The following is a 17279-nucleotide window of genomic DNA, read 5'->3' on the forward strand; positions in this document are numbered from 1 at the left end:
ATGAAAAACATCCAGTAGTCGTTGATGACCATGTAAGTGGCTTCCTGAAATTTTGGTTTTCGATCTGTGGCCCACTTATAACCACTGTTCAGGAACATCTTTTGAGCCTTGTTCCTGGCTCTCTTGTGGGTACTTATTTTTCTTCTTTCACACCACTCTTTTGGGGGATGGGGTCAGGTTTATTGAGGTATAATTTAAATAAAGTAAAATTTACTATTTAGAGTATACAATTCTGAGTTTTGACAAGTACGTAAAGTTGTATAGATACTACCGAAATCAAGATACAGTGCAGTTCATCACCTCCCTGGATTTCCCAGTGTCTCTTCATAGTCAGTCCCCACACCACACCCCACTCTCTACCAACCTCTGATCTGTTCTCTGTTCCCATGGTTACTCCTTTTCCAGAGTGATGCAAGTGCAGTAATGGAGATAAAACCTTTTGAGTCTGATACTTTCACTTGGAATAATGCATTTGAGATTCACTCATGGTGCAATGTCAGTAGCTGATTCTTTAGTATCATTGAGTAGGGTTCCATCCTATGAGTATGTCACAGTTTATCTATTTGCCAGTTGAAGTACATGGATTATCTCTAGTTTGAGAGAATTATCTCTATGATAAATATCTGTGATGGATTTTCTTGTGAATATAAGAACATTTGTCTTTCATTCCTCTTGGTAAACACTTAGGAGGAGATTGTTGGGTTAAATGGCAAATGCATGTTTAACTTAAAAGAAATGATTTCCAAAGAGGTTGTACCTGTTGTCTTCTTACCAGCAGTCTATAGGAGTTCCAGATGCTTTATATCCTTACCAGCATTGGTGTTGCCTTTTTTTTTCTATTCTCATAAATATAGTGGTATCTCATTGTAGTTTTAATTTGCATTTTCCTAATGACTACTGATGTTGGACATATCTTCATGAGTTTCTCAATTCTTTGGTGAAATGGAATCTTTTCAATTTTTTAAAAAAAAATCACATTGTATTCTCATTATTGAGTTGAGAGTTCTTTATACGCTTTGATTATAAGTTCTTATCAGATACATATTTTGCAAGTATTTTCTCTGAAAATGTGGCTTATCTTTGCATTTTTGTAGGCATGTCTTCAGAAGAGCAGAAGAAGTTAAATTTCAATTAAGTCCTGTTTGTCAGTTTTTTCTTTCATAAATAATGTCAGATCTTAGTAATAATCTTTGCTTAATCCGAGATTTCAAAGATCATTTTTTGTGTGTTTATTTTCCTACAAATTTTATATTTGGAAATTTATGTTTAAGTCTCCTATCTATTTTGAATTAATACCGTAGTAGTCATGTACTTTTGCATACAGATGTTCAGTTGTTCTAGCACCATTTGTTTAAAAGACCTTGCCTCACCTCATTTCATTGCCTGTGTGCCTTGGTGAGAAATCAGTTGACTAGAGACGCCTGGGTGGCTCAGTGGTTAATTGTCTGACTTTGGCTCAGGTCATGATCCTGGAGTCCCAGGATCGAGTCCCGCATTGGGCTCCCTGCATGGAGCCTGCTTCTCCCTCTGCCTATGCCTCTGCCTCTCTCTCTCTGTCTCTTATGAATAAATAAATAAAATCTTAAAAAAAAAAATCAGTTGACTATGTACACCTCTATTTCTGGACTCCATTCCCTTCCATTGATCTTTGTGTTTGTCTTTTTCTTCAGCAATTCACTGCCTTGATTACCGTGCTTTATAAGAAGTCTGGAAACCAGATAGTCTAAACCCTCTCACTTCGTTCTTTTTCAAAAAAATTTGATTTTTTTTTTAGTTCCCTTGTTTTTTCATGCAAATTTTAGATTCAGTTTATTGATTTTTACAAAATCAGCTACTGCGGTCTTGACTGAGATTGTGTTAAATCTATAGATTGATTTGGGGAAAGTTTGACATTTCAACAGTATTGAGTCTTCTGATCTATGAACATGCTATCTCTTCTCCTTTATTTGAATCCTCGTTGATTTTGTTCATTAGTATTTTATAACTTTCAGCATATAAATCATGCACACATTTGCTTAGATTCCTTCTGAGGCATTCTGTTTTTTAGTGTTATCATAAATGATATTGTGTATGTATATTTCCCATTATTTATTGCTAGTATGTAGAACTATGCTACTGATAATGAGTGTGCAGTAAATTTATGAGTAAATCTGTCTAAGTAGTTGAATTCTCAAATTATATTTTAGGATTCTTTTGGCTCCATTATCTCTCAGTAAAAGAGATTAATTCTAATATTTGGAGGTACTATTTTAAATAGTTTATTTCTTATATTGTATTTGAATGACTTTTGATTAACTTTTGAAACTTTAAATTTTATTCATTAAAAAATAATTTGTTAGGGCTTTTTGTTGTTTTGCACAGCAGAATTCTGGCAGGTGTTCACTACCCTTGGTTGATTTTACTTTTATTCTTGGATCATCATATTACTGACTTCTTTTCCTGCCTGGGTGCTTTCATAGGCTTTTCCAACTAGCCACTAGCCAGCTTGCTCTGATTTTCTTCACTTTAACTTCATGATTATTAGTTATGTTTATATGTTCTTCACCATTCAGTCCATGCCTTTATAATTTGATTAGTTTTATTTTATTTAGAGTAATAGAATCCTGGAGTTGAAGAAGTGTGGAGATAAGCTAATCCACGGCCTTTTGCTTTTAAACTGGAAAAAAAACATACGCTAATATTAGAGACCCAACACCTGTTCTCTTAATTTGTTTACATGGAAGGTTAAGTATGAGATCTAACATGTAACGCTTCCAATCCTGGTTTAACAGACAATCTAGTGTGGTCAGTGGAGCTATTTCATGATATTTGTTGTGATGTTGGATGACAAGTTATAAGGAAGTTGCTTTGAGGTGCTTGAAGGAGTTGAAGGAAATTTCCAGAAACATGGGTGTTGGTATGCCTGCACAGTGTGGTTTATTCTAACAGCTAAAAGAAATGCAGTACACAAAATGATAATCTTCACATTGTTAGGAAAGAATATTTTAGAGAACTCTTGGAACGTGTAGCTCTAATTTGCTACATTTAACCACCTTTTTTCCCCTCTCTCAGAATTAAGTTTAATTATAGTGGAGCTTATAAGCATTGCTCTGTTTAAATTATATTAGCTTTCCCATTATATTGTGTTTATTCAAGGAACCCTGTAGCTTTTAGGTGGATAGGAAATTACTAATTATAAAAGGCATAAATATTTGAAAACCTAGGTTTATGGCAATAATTTCTATTATGGGTCACATAAAAATTTTGTTAAAAGCCAAATTTCAGTTATTTTTCTTTAACAAAAAATAACTTCCTTCCCTAATAAGTGTATAGAATTTCAAGCATGTTATTTTTATGACTTTACCTTTTTTCTTGTAATTTTTTATTTTTATATACATTTAAGTGTTTTTTTTTTATAATTTCAAAGTTAAAGAAAAGTCATAAGAACAGTTGAAGGAACTCTTATGTACCCTTTAGAATTTTTTTTAAAATTTATTTATTTATGATAGTCACAGAGAGAGAGAGAGAGAGAGAGGCAGAGACACAGGCAGAGGGAGAAGCAGGCTCCATGCACCGGGAGCCCGATGTGGGATTCGATTCCGGGTCTCCAGGATCGCGCCCTGGGCCAAAGGCAGGCGCCAAACCTCTGCGCCACCCAGGGATCCCTTATGTACCCTTTAAATAGATGCACTGTCATATGTATTCTGCTGCATTTGCTTTATCATTCTGCCTTTCATGTTTTTTTTTCTGAACTACACGGGAGCAATTTGGAGACCTCACTTCTTGCCGATTATATATTTCAGTCTGCACGTGTCAAGGACAAGGTCATTCTCTTAGATAACTATGGTACAACGTTCAAAATCAGGAAACTTACTACCAGTGCCATACTGTTGTCTAATCCACAGACTATATCCTGATTCTAATAGTTACCCCCTAAAATGTTCATCTTGGCTATAAATTTTCCTAGTCTGGGATCCAGTCGTGTGTCATGCTTATATTTTGTTGTCACCACATATTCAGGCTCTTTCAATCTGACCAAGTTCTTTAGCCTTCTTGGGGTTTCATGACTTTCACATCTTTAAGGATACAGGCCAATTTTGTAAAATGGCCCTCTGTTTTTGTTTATTCTTCTATAGCAGTTAGGCTCACAGTATGCATTTTGTCAGGAAGATCGCAGATGAGCTGTGCCGTCCCCAGCAAATATTGATACTGGTTCGTCTTGATGCTGGTGAGGTCAGTTTAGATCCTTTGCCTAACGTGGGTGTGTGCAAGGGTTCTCCACTGTGGAGTTATAAGCTTCCCCTTTATAAGTAATAAGTAATTTATGGGAAACTGCTTTTGAGACTATATAAATATTCTCTTCAAAATTTTACCTTCTGTTTTAGCACCCATTGACTTATGAGCCCCGTTATTCCTTCTATAGTTTTTAGTTGGCATTTGTCTCTTAAGGAAGTGCTTCTCCTCCTTCCCTCCTTCCGTCTTTGCTCACTTCCTTCCTTCCATGCCTTTTCCCTTCCTCTGTTCCTCATTCCTTCCCTCTTGTTCATTTGTTCTTTCTTTCTTCCTTACTTTCTTTCTTCCCTACCCACCCCCCAATCTGTCTTATCAGTATGGATTCATGGATCCTTAGTTTAGCCAGTGATTATAATCCATTACTATATTATTTATTTTGATGTCCTAGTTGCCCTAATTTTGGCTGGTGGGAGCCTCTCCAGGCTTGTTCCTGTATCTTGTTGGTATGTCCGCATCATCTTTGAGCCTTTCTTACTGTCTGGGATAATAAGATGTCTAGAGCTCCACTTGATATTCACTGCCCCTGCCCTAGAATCAAGTAGCTTTTCTTCAAGGATCCCTAGTTCCTTTTACTAGAGAATTGTGTTGAGAATCCCTAAACTTGAGTGCTAAAAGTGTTCATTGCTTTTAAGTCTTACCAAAAGAGCAAGGCGTGTGAGTGTGTGTGTGTGTGTGTGTGTACATACATCTGTTGTCATCTGCTGAAAATAGTGGGCTCAAATGGATTTCCTATTCCAATCCACTACTACAATATATTTTTCTATTCTCTTTCCGTGTTTTACGTCTTTTCCAAGAAGGCTTCTGTTATCCTCAATGTATTTATGCATCTGTATATGCCTAGAATGCACCATGATTAGTTTCAGAACTGCCAACTCATGCTACTGTGAAATGCCAACCTACTAGCTAGAGTTAATGTTTCTTTAAAGTAAATTTACTTATAATTCTGTACACAGTTTCATTTTGATAAATGAGTACACCCACACCTTTATCAAACTACAAAACATTTTTGTCCGCAGAAAGTTCCCTCATGCCCTTCCTAGTCAATTTCATGCCCCCTCTTCATATTTTTCTAAAACTCTAGATCAGTTTTGCCTGTTCTAGAACTTTGTATATAAAGAATTACAGAATATATACTCTTTTGTGTCTGGTGTCTTTGGATAAGCAGAATATCTGACATTTACGTATGTTGCTGTGTGTGCTAGTGTTTTTTATTGCTGGCTAGGATATAGTTTTGTGAAATATCACTATCTCTCAGTTAATGGGCTTTGGATTATTTCAAATAAATTATGAATACACCTGCTATGAAGATTCACGTACATGTCTTTCTGGAGCCATAGATTACCACTAGGTAAATAGCTAATAGTGTAGTTGCTGAGTTGTGTGCTAAGGGTGTTTGACTTTATAAGAAACTTTCAGACTGTTTTCCCAAGTGAATATACATTTTGCAGCACGCTCAAAATCTGTGTTAGGGATTCTCCAGAGAAACGGGACCAGTAGGATGTGTGTGTGTGTGTGTATGTGCGTGTGTGTATATATTATATATATATATATATATATATATATATATAGAGAGAGAGAGAGAGAGAGAGAGAGAGAGAGAGAGAGAGAAAGGGGGTGGGAGGGAGAGAGAGAGAGAGAGAGAGAGAAAGAGAGAGAAATTAATTATAAGGAATTGGTTCCTGTGATTATGGAGACTGGCATGTCCAAATCTGCATAGTGGGCTGGCCGGCCTGAGACCCAGGAGAGCCGATTTGCAGATGAAGTCTGAAGACCATCTGCTGGCATAATTTCTTCTTGCTCATGGGAGGCTGGTCTTTGTTTTCTAGTCAGGACTTCAACTCATTGAATGATGCCCACCCCCATTGTGGAGAGCAGTCTGCTTACTCACAGTTCACCGATTTAGATGTTAATTGCATCCCAAAATGCCCTCGAAGTTGACACAAAAATTGCCATCACAGATCCATCCCTTGTCACCTTGACTGTCTATACATCTCCTTAAACTGTATTTCATCCTCTAGTAGAGATGATAACAAGATCATACCCCCACCAATGATACAACTACCTGCACATAACCAAAATGTGCTAACCCTTTCCCAAGAGGAGGATGCAAAATAACAGGTGATGTTCCCTCTTCTCCCTGGTATCCTATATCATAAATACAGGATGTATTTTACAATGTAATGTAAACAACACTTAAATACTATGATATAAAGTCAGTACATCTTATGTTACTGGGTAAGGGCATAATGGGGCAGGGGGGAGAGAAAACAAAGATACTTGTTTAGTACACAATAAGGAGGAAATACTCATGACAGATATAATTATTGTTTCTGAAACTGCTCACACACTGTAGCTGGTTTCATAACTACCTCCCACCACTATCCATTCTGCATTCCCTTTGCCTTCAGCAAGCACCTCAGCTGGTCATGGTTCTTCACCTGGTGGGGTGACCCAAACCATTCATCCTGAAGGGTCTGGGCCATTAGCAGTCCTGCCTGACTTGTGTTGTTGTCATTTTCCATTGATGTTAATGACAAGACATGGTCATTTTAAGAGAGGGGATCTCCTGTATTCCAGACATGACCTTCCTTCTTCCCACTGTGCAGGAGTAGTCCAGTGTCCCCGGGACTAGTCAGGATCAGTCACCCCAGCTAGCACAGTGACTCCCTTCTTTGCTTGTTGACTCAGAGGCATGAGGAATCTAAAGCATTGTATGTGCTCCTCAGTGAATGAGGTTGCCAGCATACAGTATTGTCTGTCTTTTTAACTCTGCCATTCAAGTAGTTGTGTAGTAGTATCTCAAAGTGACTTAATTCACATGTGCATGATGACCAGTGATACTGAGTCCATTTCATGTGCTTATTGGCCATTCCTATTTCTTCTTTTGTGAAGTGTTCAGATTTATGCACACTCTTTTATGGAGGTTTCCTTTTAAAAATTGTTAGAGGCCTTTAATAAAGTATATATCAGTTGGATACAAGGCCTTTTTCAGAGTTAATTTTTTAAATATTTTATCCCCACTCTGTGGCTGTTTTCTTAACTGTCTGTTTTTTTTTTTTTTTTTTTAAGATTTTATTTATTTATTCATGAGAGACACAGAGAGAGGCAGAGACATAGGCCGAGGGAGAAGCAGGCTCCCTGTGGGGAGCCACACGCAGAACTCAATCCCTGGACTCTGGGATCACACCCTGAGCCGAAGGCAGATGCTCAACCACTGAACCACACAAGTGTCCCTCTTAACTGTCTTTTGATGAGCCTAGTGCTAAATTTTGATAAAGTCTAATTTACTATTTTTTTCATATTCTGCCTAAAAAATCTTCTACATAAGTATTTTCTGCGAAGATATTCTGTACATTTTTCTAGAAGTTTTATAATTTTTTCTTTAACATTTAATTCTATGATTAATCTCAATTTATTTATAAGGTATGAAGTAAGGGTTGCCTTTTTTTCTCTCCACTTGGGTATTAGTTTTTCCAGCACCACTTGTTGAAAAGACTCTCTTTTCCCAGTAAATTGTTCTAGCGTCTTTGTTGAAAAAAAAGCTGACCATCTAAGTGAGGGTATATTTCTGGATTTTCTGTTCTGTTCCACTGATTTAATCTTATGCCAATACCACACTGATTACCATTTTATTTTAAATCTATTTTATTTTTAAAATTATTCATTTATTTATTAAAAGTTTTATTTATTTATTCATGAGAGAGAGAGAGAGAGAGAGAGAGAGAGGCAGAGACATAGGCAGAAGGAGAATCAGGCTCCATGCAGGAAGCCCGATGTGGGACTCAATCCCGGGCCTCCGGGATCACTCCCTGAGCCAAAGGCAGACGCTCAACCTTGAGCCACCCAGGTGTCCCTCCATGGACATTTTAAAATCAGGTTTGTCAGTTTCTTTAAAAAGCTCCTAGGGATTATGATTGAGATTGTATTGAATTTAAAGATCAATTTTGGGAGAATATACATCTAAGCAATACTGAATCTTCCAATCAATAAAGTGAGTATATCTTTCTATTTATTTATGTCTTCTTTAATTTTTATCAGTAATATTCTATAGTTTTCAACATAAGAGTCTTATATATCTCTTAATTATTTATTCCTAAGTATTGATTATTCTTTGATATTATTGCAAATGGCTTGTTTTAAAATTGTGTGATGTGAGCATATCAGAATGTCATTAATTCTTATCTAATGGCCTTATATCTTGGGGCCTTGCTAAATTCCTTTATGTATCCTAGTACCATTGTAGATAGGATTTGCTGATAGATAACCAGCTTGTCTATGAAAGAATCTGTTTTATTTTTAAGATCTTTTTTACAGATTTATTTATTTATTTATGGGGGGGCAGAGGGAGAGAATCTTAAGCAGACTCTGTGGAGCCCAGCATGGGGCTAAGTCTCATGACCATGAGATCATGACCTGAGCAGAAATCATGATTTGGACGCTTAACCAACTGGGCTGCCCAGGCACCCTGAATAGAATCAGTTTTAATTCTTCCTTTCCACTTTGAATGACTTTTATTTCCTTTTCTTGCTTCATTATGCTGGCTAAAACTTCTAATACATTATTGACTAGAAGTAAGATTAAACATTTTAGACTTTTCTAATCTGAAATGCTTTGTAATTTGTTCATCTCACAGACCAGAGAGGTCTTACTGTTGTTCTGTATGACATACATTTCCTCTTTTTTATCATCAGGATTATCTCAGCACTTTTTAAAATTTCCTTATATCATTAACCATAAATTACACTTGTTCTATTTGTGTACTTCTTTGTCATCTGTTCCTTATACCAATCCATAAGCCCCTTATAGGAAAAATTCTATCTGTCTTTACCATTGCATCCCCAATATATATAGCACAGTGGGTCCTGGTAGATACTCAGGAAATGCTTTGTCAAATCAGTCAGTATTGGTAGAAACCTTTAGCAATTATACAATCTATCCTTCCCAGTGTTTGAGTCTCCTTGGCAAAACTTAAGACAGATACTGTTTTTTGCAAGACTTTTTTCATATTTTTCTTTCTCCTTTGAAAACTTTTTAGGAAGCAGCATTTCAAAAAATTTCTCATAGAAACTTACATTTAGAACTTATACCTAGAACTTAAAAAAGTTCTTAATTGATATTTTATAAAATGTGATATAAAAGTTATATTTGTATATTATAGGAAGTTTTCAGTGGTATTTTATAAAAAGCAATACAATTCTTTCTCCTAATTTTTGCGAAGTATTGTGGTGACAAGTTGGGATAGTTTACTTTTTCTGAATGTTATATATACTCAAAAGTTAATCAATATGCAGGCAGTTTGCAGTGGCCCAAATAAAGAAACAGGGTGAATATATTCCACAGTTATCTAGTAAAAGCAGGTGTTTGGTCACTATTTTTTATTCTTTAAAATCTGGAGAAAAACCACTGATGAAGTGAACCTGTTAGGCAAATTATTTCCTTATTTTTGCCCTTTTAGTTTTGTTCTAATCTGAGAAATGCTTCACTTGGGTTTTTTTTTATGTGTATAATTTAAACCTGATGAAGGGAAATTGCTCTCAGCCTGAAACACAGTGATCTAGAGTTTATCCAAAAGGCAAAATACCTTTTTTCTTGCTGTTCCATTTTAGAGGCTGCTGAGACAGAAAGTAAGGCTTCAGTTTTTGCACAGACATAAGGAAAATAATGGGGCTTTTCCCCTTCAGTATGTTATAGTCATTCTTTGGCTCATCCCACACATTGACAGTGGAAATTGCATTAAAGGAGCAGGTAGAAACATTTGCAGTTAGATGTGCATTCATTCATCTCCCTCTCTCCCTGATCCACCTTCTTCCTCCTCCCTTCCCCTCCCTCTGCTACCCCTCCCTTCTTCCCTCCCTCCTTCTTCCCTCTTCCCTTTTCCTTTCTTGTCCCTCCTCTCTTTTTTTTTTTTTTTTTAAGATTTTATTTATTTATTCATGAGAGAGAGAGGCAGAGACACAGGCAGAGGGAGAAGCAGGCTTTGTGCAGGGAGCCCGATGTGGGACTCGATCCCAGGACTCCAGGATCCTGCCCTGAGTCAAAGACAGATGCTTAACAACAGAGCTACCCAGGCGTCCCATTGTCCCTCCTCTCCTGTCCCCTCTTCCTCCCTCCTTCCTTCCTGCACTCCCTCTATGTCATGATGTTCTTGTTCTTACATATGTAGTAGAGAATAAGACCTCTTGGCCTTTCCATATGCAGTTTACATTGTTGTAGGGGAGGTAGATAGTAAAGAAACAAATAAGCATATGCATCTGATAATTTTTGCTAGTCACAAGGGCTATTAAACAAAGCGTGTATACACGCAGACATGTATCTTAGAGAGAGAATGAAAATGAATGAGAATCCTAGAAGGCCGAAGGAGAGAGCATTTGAGCTGAGTTCTGCAGGTCCGCAAAGTCAAAGAGCATGTTTTAGGAAGGGGGGATAGCAAGTTGGTAGCCCTGAGAACAGATTGGGTTTGGTATTAGAGAGGAACTGGAATGCAGACACATGTGCCATGAGCTTGGGAGAGAACAGTCTAAGAAGAGGCTAGAGGAGAAAGTAGGTCCCGATTCAGAGGGCATGATGGCATGATGAACCATTTCCCCTTGATTCCAAGTTCAGCCCAAAGCCAGTGGTCCACACGTGGCATGTTAGTTCATTTTGTCTTTTAGACGCCACAAAAACATCTCTCATAGGATCAAAATAACCTCAGTTCAAATTCTCATTTTAGTTTTCTCTCCTAAAAATAGAAAAAGAAATACATGAACCAAAACCTGACACAACTGAAAAAAGATGAGCAAATCCACAATTACCAATGGGGATTTCAGCAGTCCTCTGATAATGGATATAATAAATAGACAAATATTCAGTAAGGATTTGGATGAGGGACTCGAACAACCCTACTAACCAAGTTGGCTTCATTGCCATTTTATTTTGTTTAATGGAATGCTCTATGCTATATGCTTGTCTCCCCGGGTGTCCATGAAGCATTCACCTAGATGGACCAGATTTGGGGCCAGAGCCATTTCAATAAATTTGAAAGCTTTGAAATCATACTGAACATATTCTCTAACCACAGCAGAATTAAACAGAAATCAGTATCAGAAAAATACCTGAAAACCCCAAAATATCTGGAACTCAAACCACACATTTCTGAATGACTCATGAGTCAAAGAAGAAACGACAAAGGATATTGGAAATGACATACTTTGAAATGCATGAGAATGAAAAGGTAACCCATGTCTCTTATTTAAGACAAAAATACTAACGTGCAAATAGGTAGAGGTTTGCATTTTCAGCTCTTTCTGTTTGTCTGCGTCTTGAATTTCCTGCTTGCTTCAAGTGGAGTGTCAGTCTGTCCTGTTCCTTGAGATGAGATGAGTGTGGCCATATCCCTGCTGCCAGGCTGCACCTGGCCTGAGTCAGTCTGGCCTTGTCTATTTGACTAAATAGTCTGAATACTTTCTTCTGGCTCCACTCAGTGAATATTTACCATTTTCAGAGGTCATCTTCCTGGAACTATGGATGGGAATTTTTGGAGGAATAACAGGTTCAAGTTACATGATTTCTTTGGCTAACCTCAGTTAGAACCTGTCAATGCTGCTTCTTTTGCCTCCTCCCTCCTACCTGGGGAATTCCAGTCTGCCATCTCCCTACCTCTCAAACTTGTGTGTCTTTCCTTCAGTTCCCTTCTGTGATCTCTGTTTCTTCCAGCAGTCCTTTCATTGTTTTGACTTTTTCATTTTGTGACTTTTTATGATCTTTACTCTCAGTCTGGTTATCAGCTTGTCTCAGTGAAATTCATTCGTTTAGGTTTGACTGTGTGCTAGGCCTTTAAGCTAGGTGATTGGTTTGCACATGTGAGGGTGGGGTGGTAACTTATCAATCAAATAATTAATTGGAGTGTGCTAAGTACTTTGACAGAGCCATATTGGAAGGGTTATGTAACCAAGCATTTGTTCAACAAACACCTATGGAACTCCTCCTGTGTACCAGGCACTGTGCAGTGGAGGTGGTATTCCAGGTAGAAGGTGCTGATTGATTAAAGGTGAGGCATGGTGCTGTGAAGGAGTAGAGAATGATCTGGAGTAGGTAATCTGCTCTGGCACAAGGTATTTGGGGGGACTTTGATGTAGTAAGTGGTAAGAGGAAAAGCTGGGAAGGTCAGGAAAGTCCTTCTGGTTTTTGTTTGTTTTTAGGGAATTTAGTCCTGTTTATGTGGGCATAGTATGTATTAGCTTTATGATGACTCTTACCAGCACTTTCACACTACCCATATCTCTTATTTCTTTGGTAACTCTTCTGTTTACTGTAGTGACCAGTGGCTCTAAGGAGTGGTGACTACTGGCACTGCTTATCATGTAGTTTTTAAAAGCGGGGTGTGTGTGGGGGGTTACCAGTAGAGAAGGAACTCTCAAAGTAAGGAGGCATGTATGTGGTACTCTTACCTTATGTGGAATATTTCCTTCTAGGGTATACTTAGCCCTTTGAAATCTTTGTTGTTATTATTATTAATTTTTGAGAGGGAGGGAGGAGGGATGAGGGACAGAGGGAAAAGGAAGGAGAGAATCTTAAGCTGGTTCCATGCTCCATGCAGAGCCGGAAGTGAGGCATGATCTCACAACCCTGACATCTTGATCTGAGCCAAAATCAAGTTGGACGCCTAACTGACTGAGCCACCCAAGTGCCCTCAAATCATTATTATTTTTGAAGGTAGGGGAGGAAGAGGTTGAAATATAAACATATTACTTTGAAAACACCCTGTGGAGTAATATTTCAATTTATTGCCCACCCTGAAATTTTTTATTTTTTTCCTTTAGGTTTCTTGCTATTTAAAGATTTTTGTTTGAATGAAATTAATGAAGCTGTACCTCAGGTGAAGTTTTATGAAGAGGTAAGAAGTGACTGTTTTACTGATGCTTTTATTTTAAAAGCATATGTAGACTGTACTTTGGAAAACATCAAGACAACTAAATATCTTATAAATATGTAGAAATTCATTGACTATAATTAGTAGCATAAGGTATAATATGTAGTTGATTATAGACTGACAACATCTGTAAAAATCATATTTTCAAGGGCTCTGCAAGCACTGAGGAATAGTTGGACTAAAACTCCAGAGGAGGGATTATCACTCAGAGGGGCACTGAGGATCAGCAACTGCTTGATTTTCTGCAGAAGCTTGCTGATTTCAGAGAAGTAAGCTGAGGCAGAGGGTCTCTACTGAGTGAAAGAGAAACTAGCAAAGTTTTCTGGTTACATGTGGCTGGAGTGACAAATTGGAGACGTGGGTGGGAAAGGGGAGCTTCAGACCCACAGCTGGTTTCCCCAGTAAGACGTTCGAAAGACAGCTGAAGAGACAGGCGCCTCACTGAAATCTCCCACAGCCTCATGCTGATGTATTGAAATGTGGACCTGTGGTGGCAGAAATCTGAAAACAGAACGGGCAAGAGATGAAAACCCTAGGGAACCGTCGATTGACACTGAAGATCTGTAACTACGTCTCCCCTGGGGCAGCTACCGATTTCTAGGTGTCATAAGCAGAGAAGAGTCCAGGTCTAGCCCTAGCTAGAAGGCTGCTTCTGAGAGACAGAAAAGCTAGAAGAGGTTTCTGGGACTAGAATAAAAAACAAATGAAACTGGAGGGGCCCCGAACATGTGATTAGTCTTCTCAAGAATTATGTCAAGGGGGCCAAAGAGCTGTTCTGAAAACTTTTTGCAGGCAGAACTGAGTCTAATGTTGACAAAGACTTCTAACTGAATTCCATGGGGAGCTATGCCTTAAGAACAGGGGCAAACCAGAGGCAGAAACTGAATCCTACAAAAATGGAGACCCAGCCCAATCCTGTCCTGTATTGGCGATCAGCCCTCTCTCCACCTGTGTAGCAGAGTACAAGGGTGGCCTCTGTCCTTTTTTGTTAGGTGGAAAATAATATAAAGACACCCTACAATGTATAGCATACAGTACAAAGGGGGGGAGGCATCTAAGATACAAGATCATATGTCTCATAAGGTAATAGAAAGAGACCTGCATGACTCTGATATTTAAGTTAGCTGACAGGTACTTAAAAATAACCATAAATAATATGTTTAAGATGATAGAGGACAAGATAAAGTAGATGGAGGAATAGTGAATTTTAGTCCAATTTATCATAAAGAACCAAATGGATATTGTAGAACATTAAGTATAATATTTGAAATTAGAATCTAATGACTAGAGTCAATAGCAGATTGGTTACAGCATAAGATAGGATTAATTATTAGGGAGGCAGGTCAGTAGATAATTTCATGCTAAAACACAGAAAAGAATGTAAAAAAGAAATAGATAAGGGTATTAAAGACATGCGGTTAAAAGATCTAACACATGTAGTATTGGAACCCCAGAAGGTGAAGAGAGAGAATAGGGCAGAAACAATATTTGAAGAGATAATACTAAGCATTTTATAAAATGCTGAAAGGCAGCTGCTACAGATTCAGAGAACTTAGAAAACCCCAAGCAGAATGGCTGCAAAGGAGACCTGTCTTTGCACATCAAGATAACACGGGTGGAAACTTATGACAAAGGAAACATCTTCAAAGCAACTAGAGGATAGAAAAGGACACATTGCTTTTAAAGGAGTAACAAATAATATGACTATCACATCTTAAAAGAAATGATTAAAACAAAAACAATAGCAACTACAACAACAAAAAAGACAGTAAGGTGGCCATCTAAGTAATAAAAAAAATAAAATCCAAAAACCTCTGCTAACCTAGAATTCCATTTCTAGCAAAAATTTCCTTTAAAATGTAGGTGGAGTAAAGATATTTTCAGAGAAAAACTGAGGGAATTTTGTTAGTCATGGACCTGCATTATAAGAAATACTAAGAAGAGATACTTTAGGCAGAAGAACAACTGCCTAAAGTATCTCTTCTGGGAGAAGAACTCCCAGATGGAAATGCAGGAAGGAGTGAGGTCATCATAAAGGGTGCTGTGTATGTAAAATATGAATGAATGTTGACCATGCAAAACAGTGTTTTTAGATTTTAAAATGTATATAAAACTAAAATGTATGATAGTACAAGAGGCAAGAGGGGTTTGAAGAAGGTAAAGTGTTTTAAGATCCTAGGATTATTAGTGGGGCTGGATGGTAAAAGTAATAATTTGCGTTGACTTTTAATCCGGTATGGATGCATATTGTATCTCTAAGGCAACTCTTAAAATGTGTATATCTAACAAGTTAAAAGAGGGAAAATGGAATAAAACAAAATTGGATTAATTTAAAAAAGGAATAAAAGGAGGACATAAAGTAGGTGGGTCAAATTGAAAACAAAGAATAAGATGGCAGCTATAAATCCATCTATATAAGTAATTACATTTAATGGAAATGGACTAAATACTCCCAAGTAAAAGTCTAAAATTGCCTGCCTGAATAAATCACCAAAACTCTATTGCATACTGCTTACAAGGAACATACTTTAAACGAAAGGATGCCAGAGGATATACAGGTACAAGCACCAACTGAAGCAAAGCTGGTATAGCAACACTAATATCAGATCAAGTATCTGGTAAATGCTACTTGGAGATAGAGATTATTTTGTAGTGATAACAGGGTCAGGATCACAATCTTAAACTTATATGTAACAAATAATGTAACTTCAAAATATATAAAGCCAAAATTGACAGCTAAAATAAGACAACTCTGCATTCTTAGTGGGAGACATTAACACTCTTCAAGAGTTTATAGAACAGACAGATAAAAAATTAGTAATGACGTAAAAATCTTAATAAAATTATGAGTAAACTTGACCTAATGGACATATATAGAATGCTACACCCAACAAAAATAGAATTTGCTTTCATTAAAGTGGAAGATTTACCAAAAGAAAATTATTTGCCAGGCCCTATAGAAAGTTCCTGAAGATTTCAAGATCAAAATTGTTTTCTGATCACAATGGAATTAAACTCAATAACAGAGTTTACTAAGAAATCCTTAACTGCTTGGAAATAAATACACTTGTAAGTAATTTATGAGTCAAAGAAGAAATTAGAACAGAAATTAGAAAAAATTTTAATTTAAAATATATTTAAGAAATGACATGCCATTATTAGCACAATGTATCTTTATCCTAAAGCATTTAAATGGTTCAAAGAAAGTGGAGCATAATTAGGACTGATATTAGTAATCTTTGTATATGCTTGAAAATTGGAGGAATATTCTTTTCTTTTGGGATTATTGATATACTTGAAAACGATATTTTCTATACTTTTAAAACTGTATTAATGTATTTCCAGGGAGAATGATCAAATTATTATGTACATTTAGCATCATGTAAAAAAAGTAAGCCAAATGCAAAAAGATTTTACTCATTTTATTATTTCAGTCTGAATTGTAGTCTAGATGAGTATCACAGCTTGATCTGTCAAAAGAAATTTCTTTCTCTGCTCTTAAAAGCTTTACTACTCTTCAGTTTCAGCAAGTACTAAGTTGCCTTGTCAAATACAGAGAAATCTTTAACAGATAACTTTTGCAAGGTTGAAACAGATGGGCAATCTACTTGGGTTACTTCTTAAGCCCTTCTTGCCAGTATGGCAGTGAATACTGCTGATGTGTTTCCATTTGAACTTTAAACATTAGAGTTCTCTTGGTTGGCTTGCTCCCAGCTCTTCACACCTGTCTTCTAGTTTGGCACACCATGGATCTAGCTTATCAGATTATCCCCTTGAAGGATAATGCTCCAAAGCTCCCTTGCAACTTGCTCTGTATTCTTTTATTCAAGGTACCGTTCAGTCTTGGGGCTTCAAATACAGTTTTCTAAATTAGTACAGCCTTTAAGCATTGCGTTTATCAATAATTCTTCTCTTTGTCCTTGGTTTTATCAGTCTGATTATTTCTGGTGGTTGTTGTATGACCCCAATCCCTAGAAAACTTCTTTGTCAGTTGTCTTGAAATGCATATTTTATATGTTTAATTTCCACTTTCCTGGATCCCCAGACTTAGTGGTTACCCATTTCCAGTGTGTTAAGGCCTAATAGCTTATTCTGA

At 37.1% G+C, this 17279-nt stretch overlaps 1 protein-coding gene across 12 annotated transcripts in view; it reads left to right on the forward strand.

Annotated features, from left to right (window-relative positions):
* Positions 1 to 17279, forward strand: part of GRK3 (G protein-coupled receptor kinase 3) — a 129091-nt gene that overhangs the window by 47372 nt on the left and 64440 nt on the right. For 7 of the 12 annotated variants that reach the window (XM_072723087.1, XM_072723093.1, XM_072723095.1 and 4 more), the window contains one exon: positions 13074 to 13147. The exons of the other annotated variants lie outside the window; for them this stretch is intronic. In XM_072723087.1, coding sequence (XP_072579188.1) covers positions 13074 to 13147 — 74 coding nt within the window. The remainder of the gene's footprint in view (positions 1 to 13073; positions 13148 to 17279) is intronic. 12 annotated transcript variants of the gene reach the window in all.

The sequence above is a fragment of the Vulpes vulpes genome, chromosome 10 (assembly GCF_048418805.1).
Source record: "Vulpes vulpes isolate BD-2025 chromosome 10, VulVul3, whole genome shotgun sequence".
Lineage (NCBI taxonomy): Eukaryota > Metazoa > Chordata > Mammalia > Carnivora > Canidae > Vulpes > Vulpes vulpes.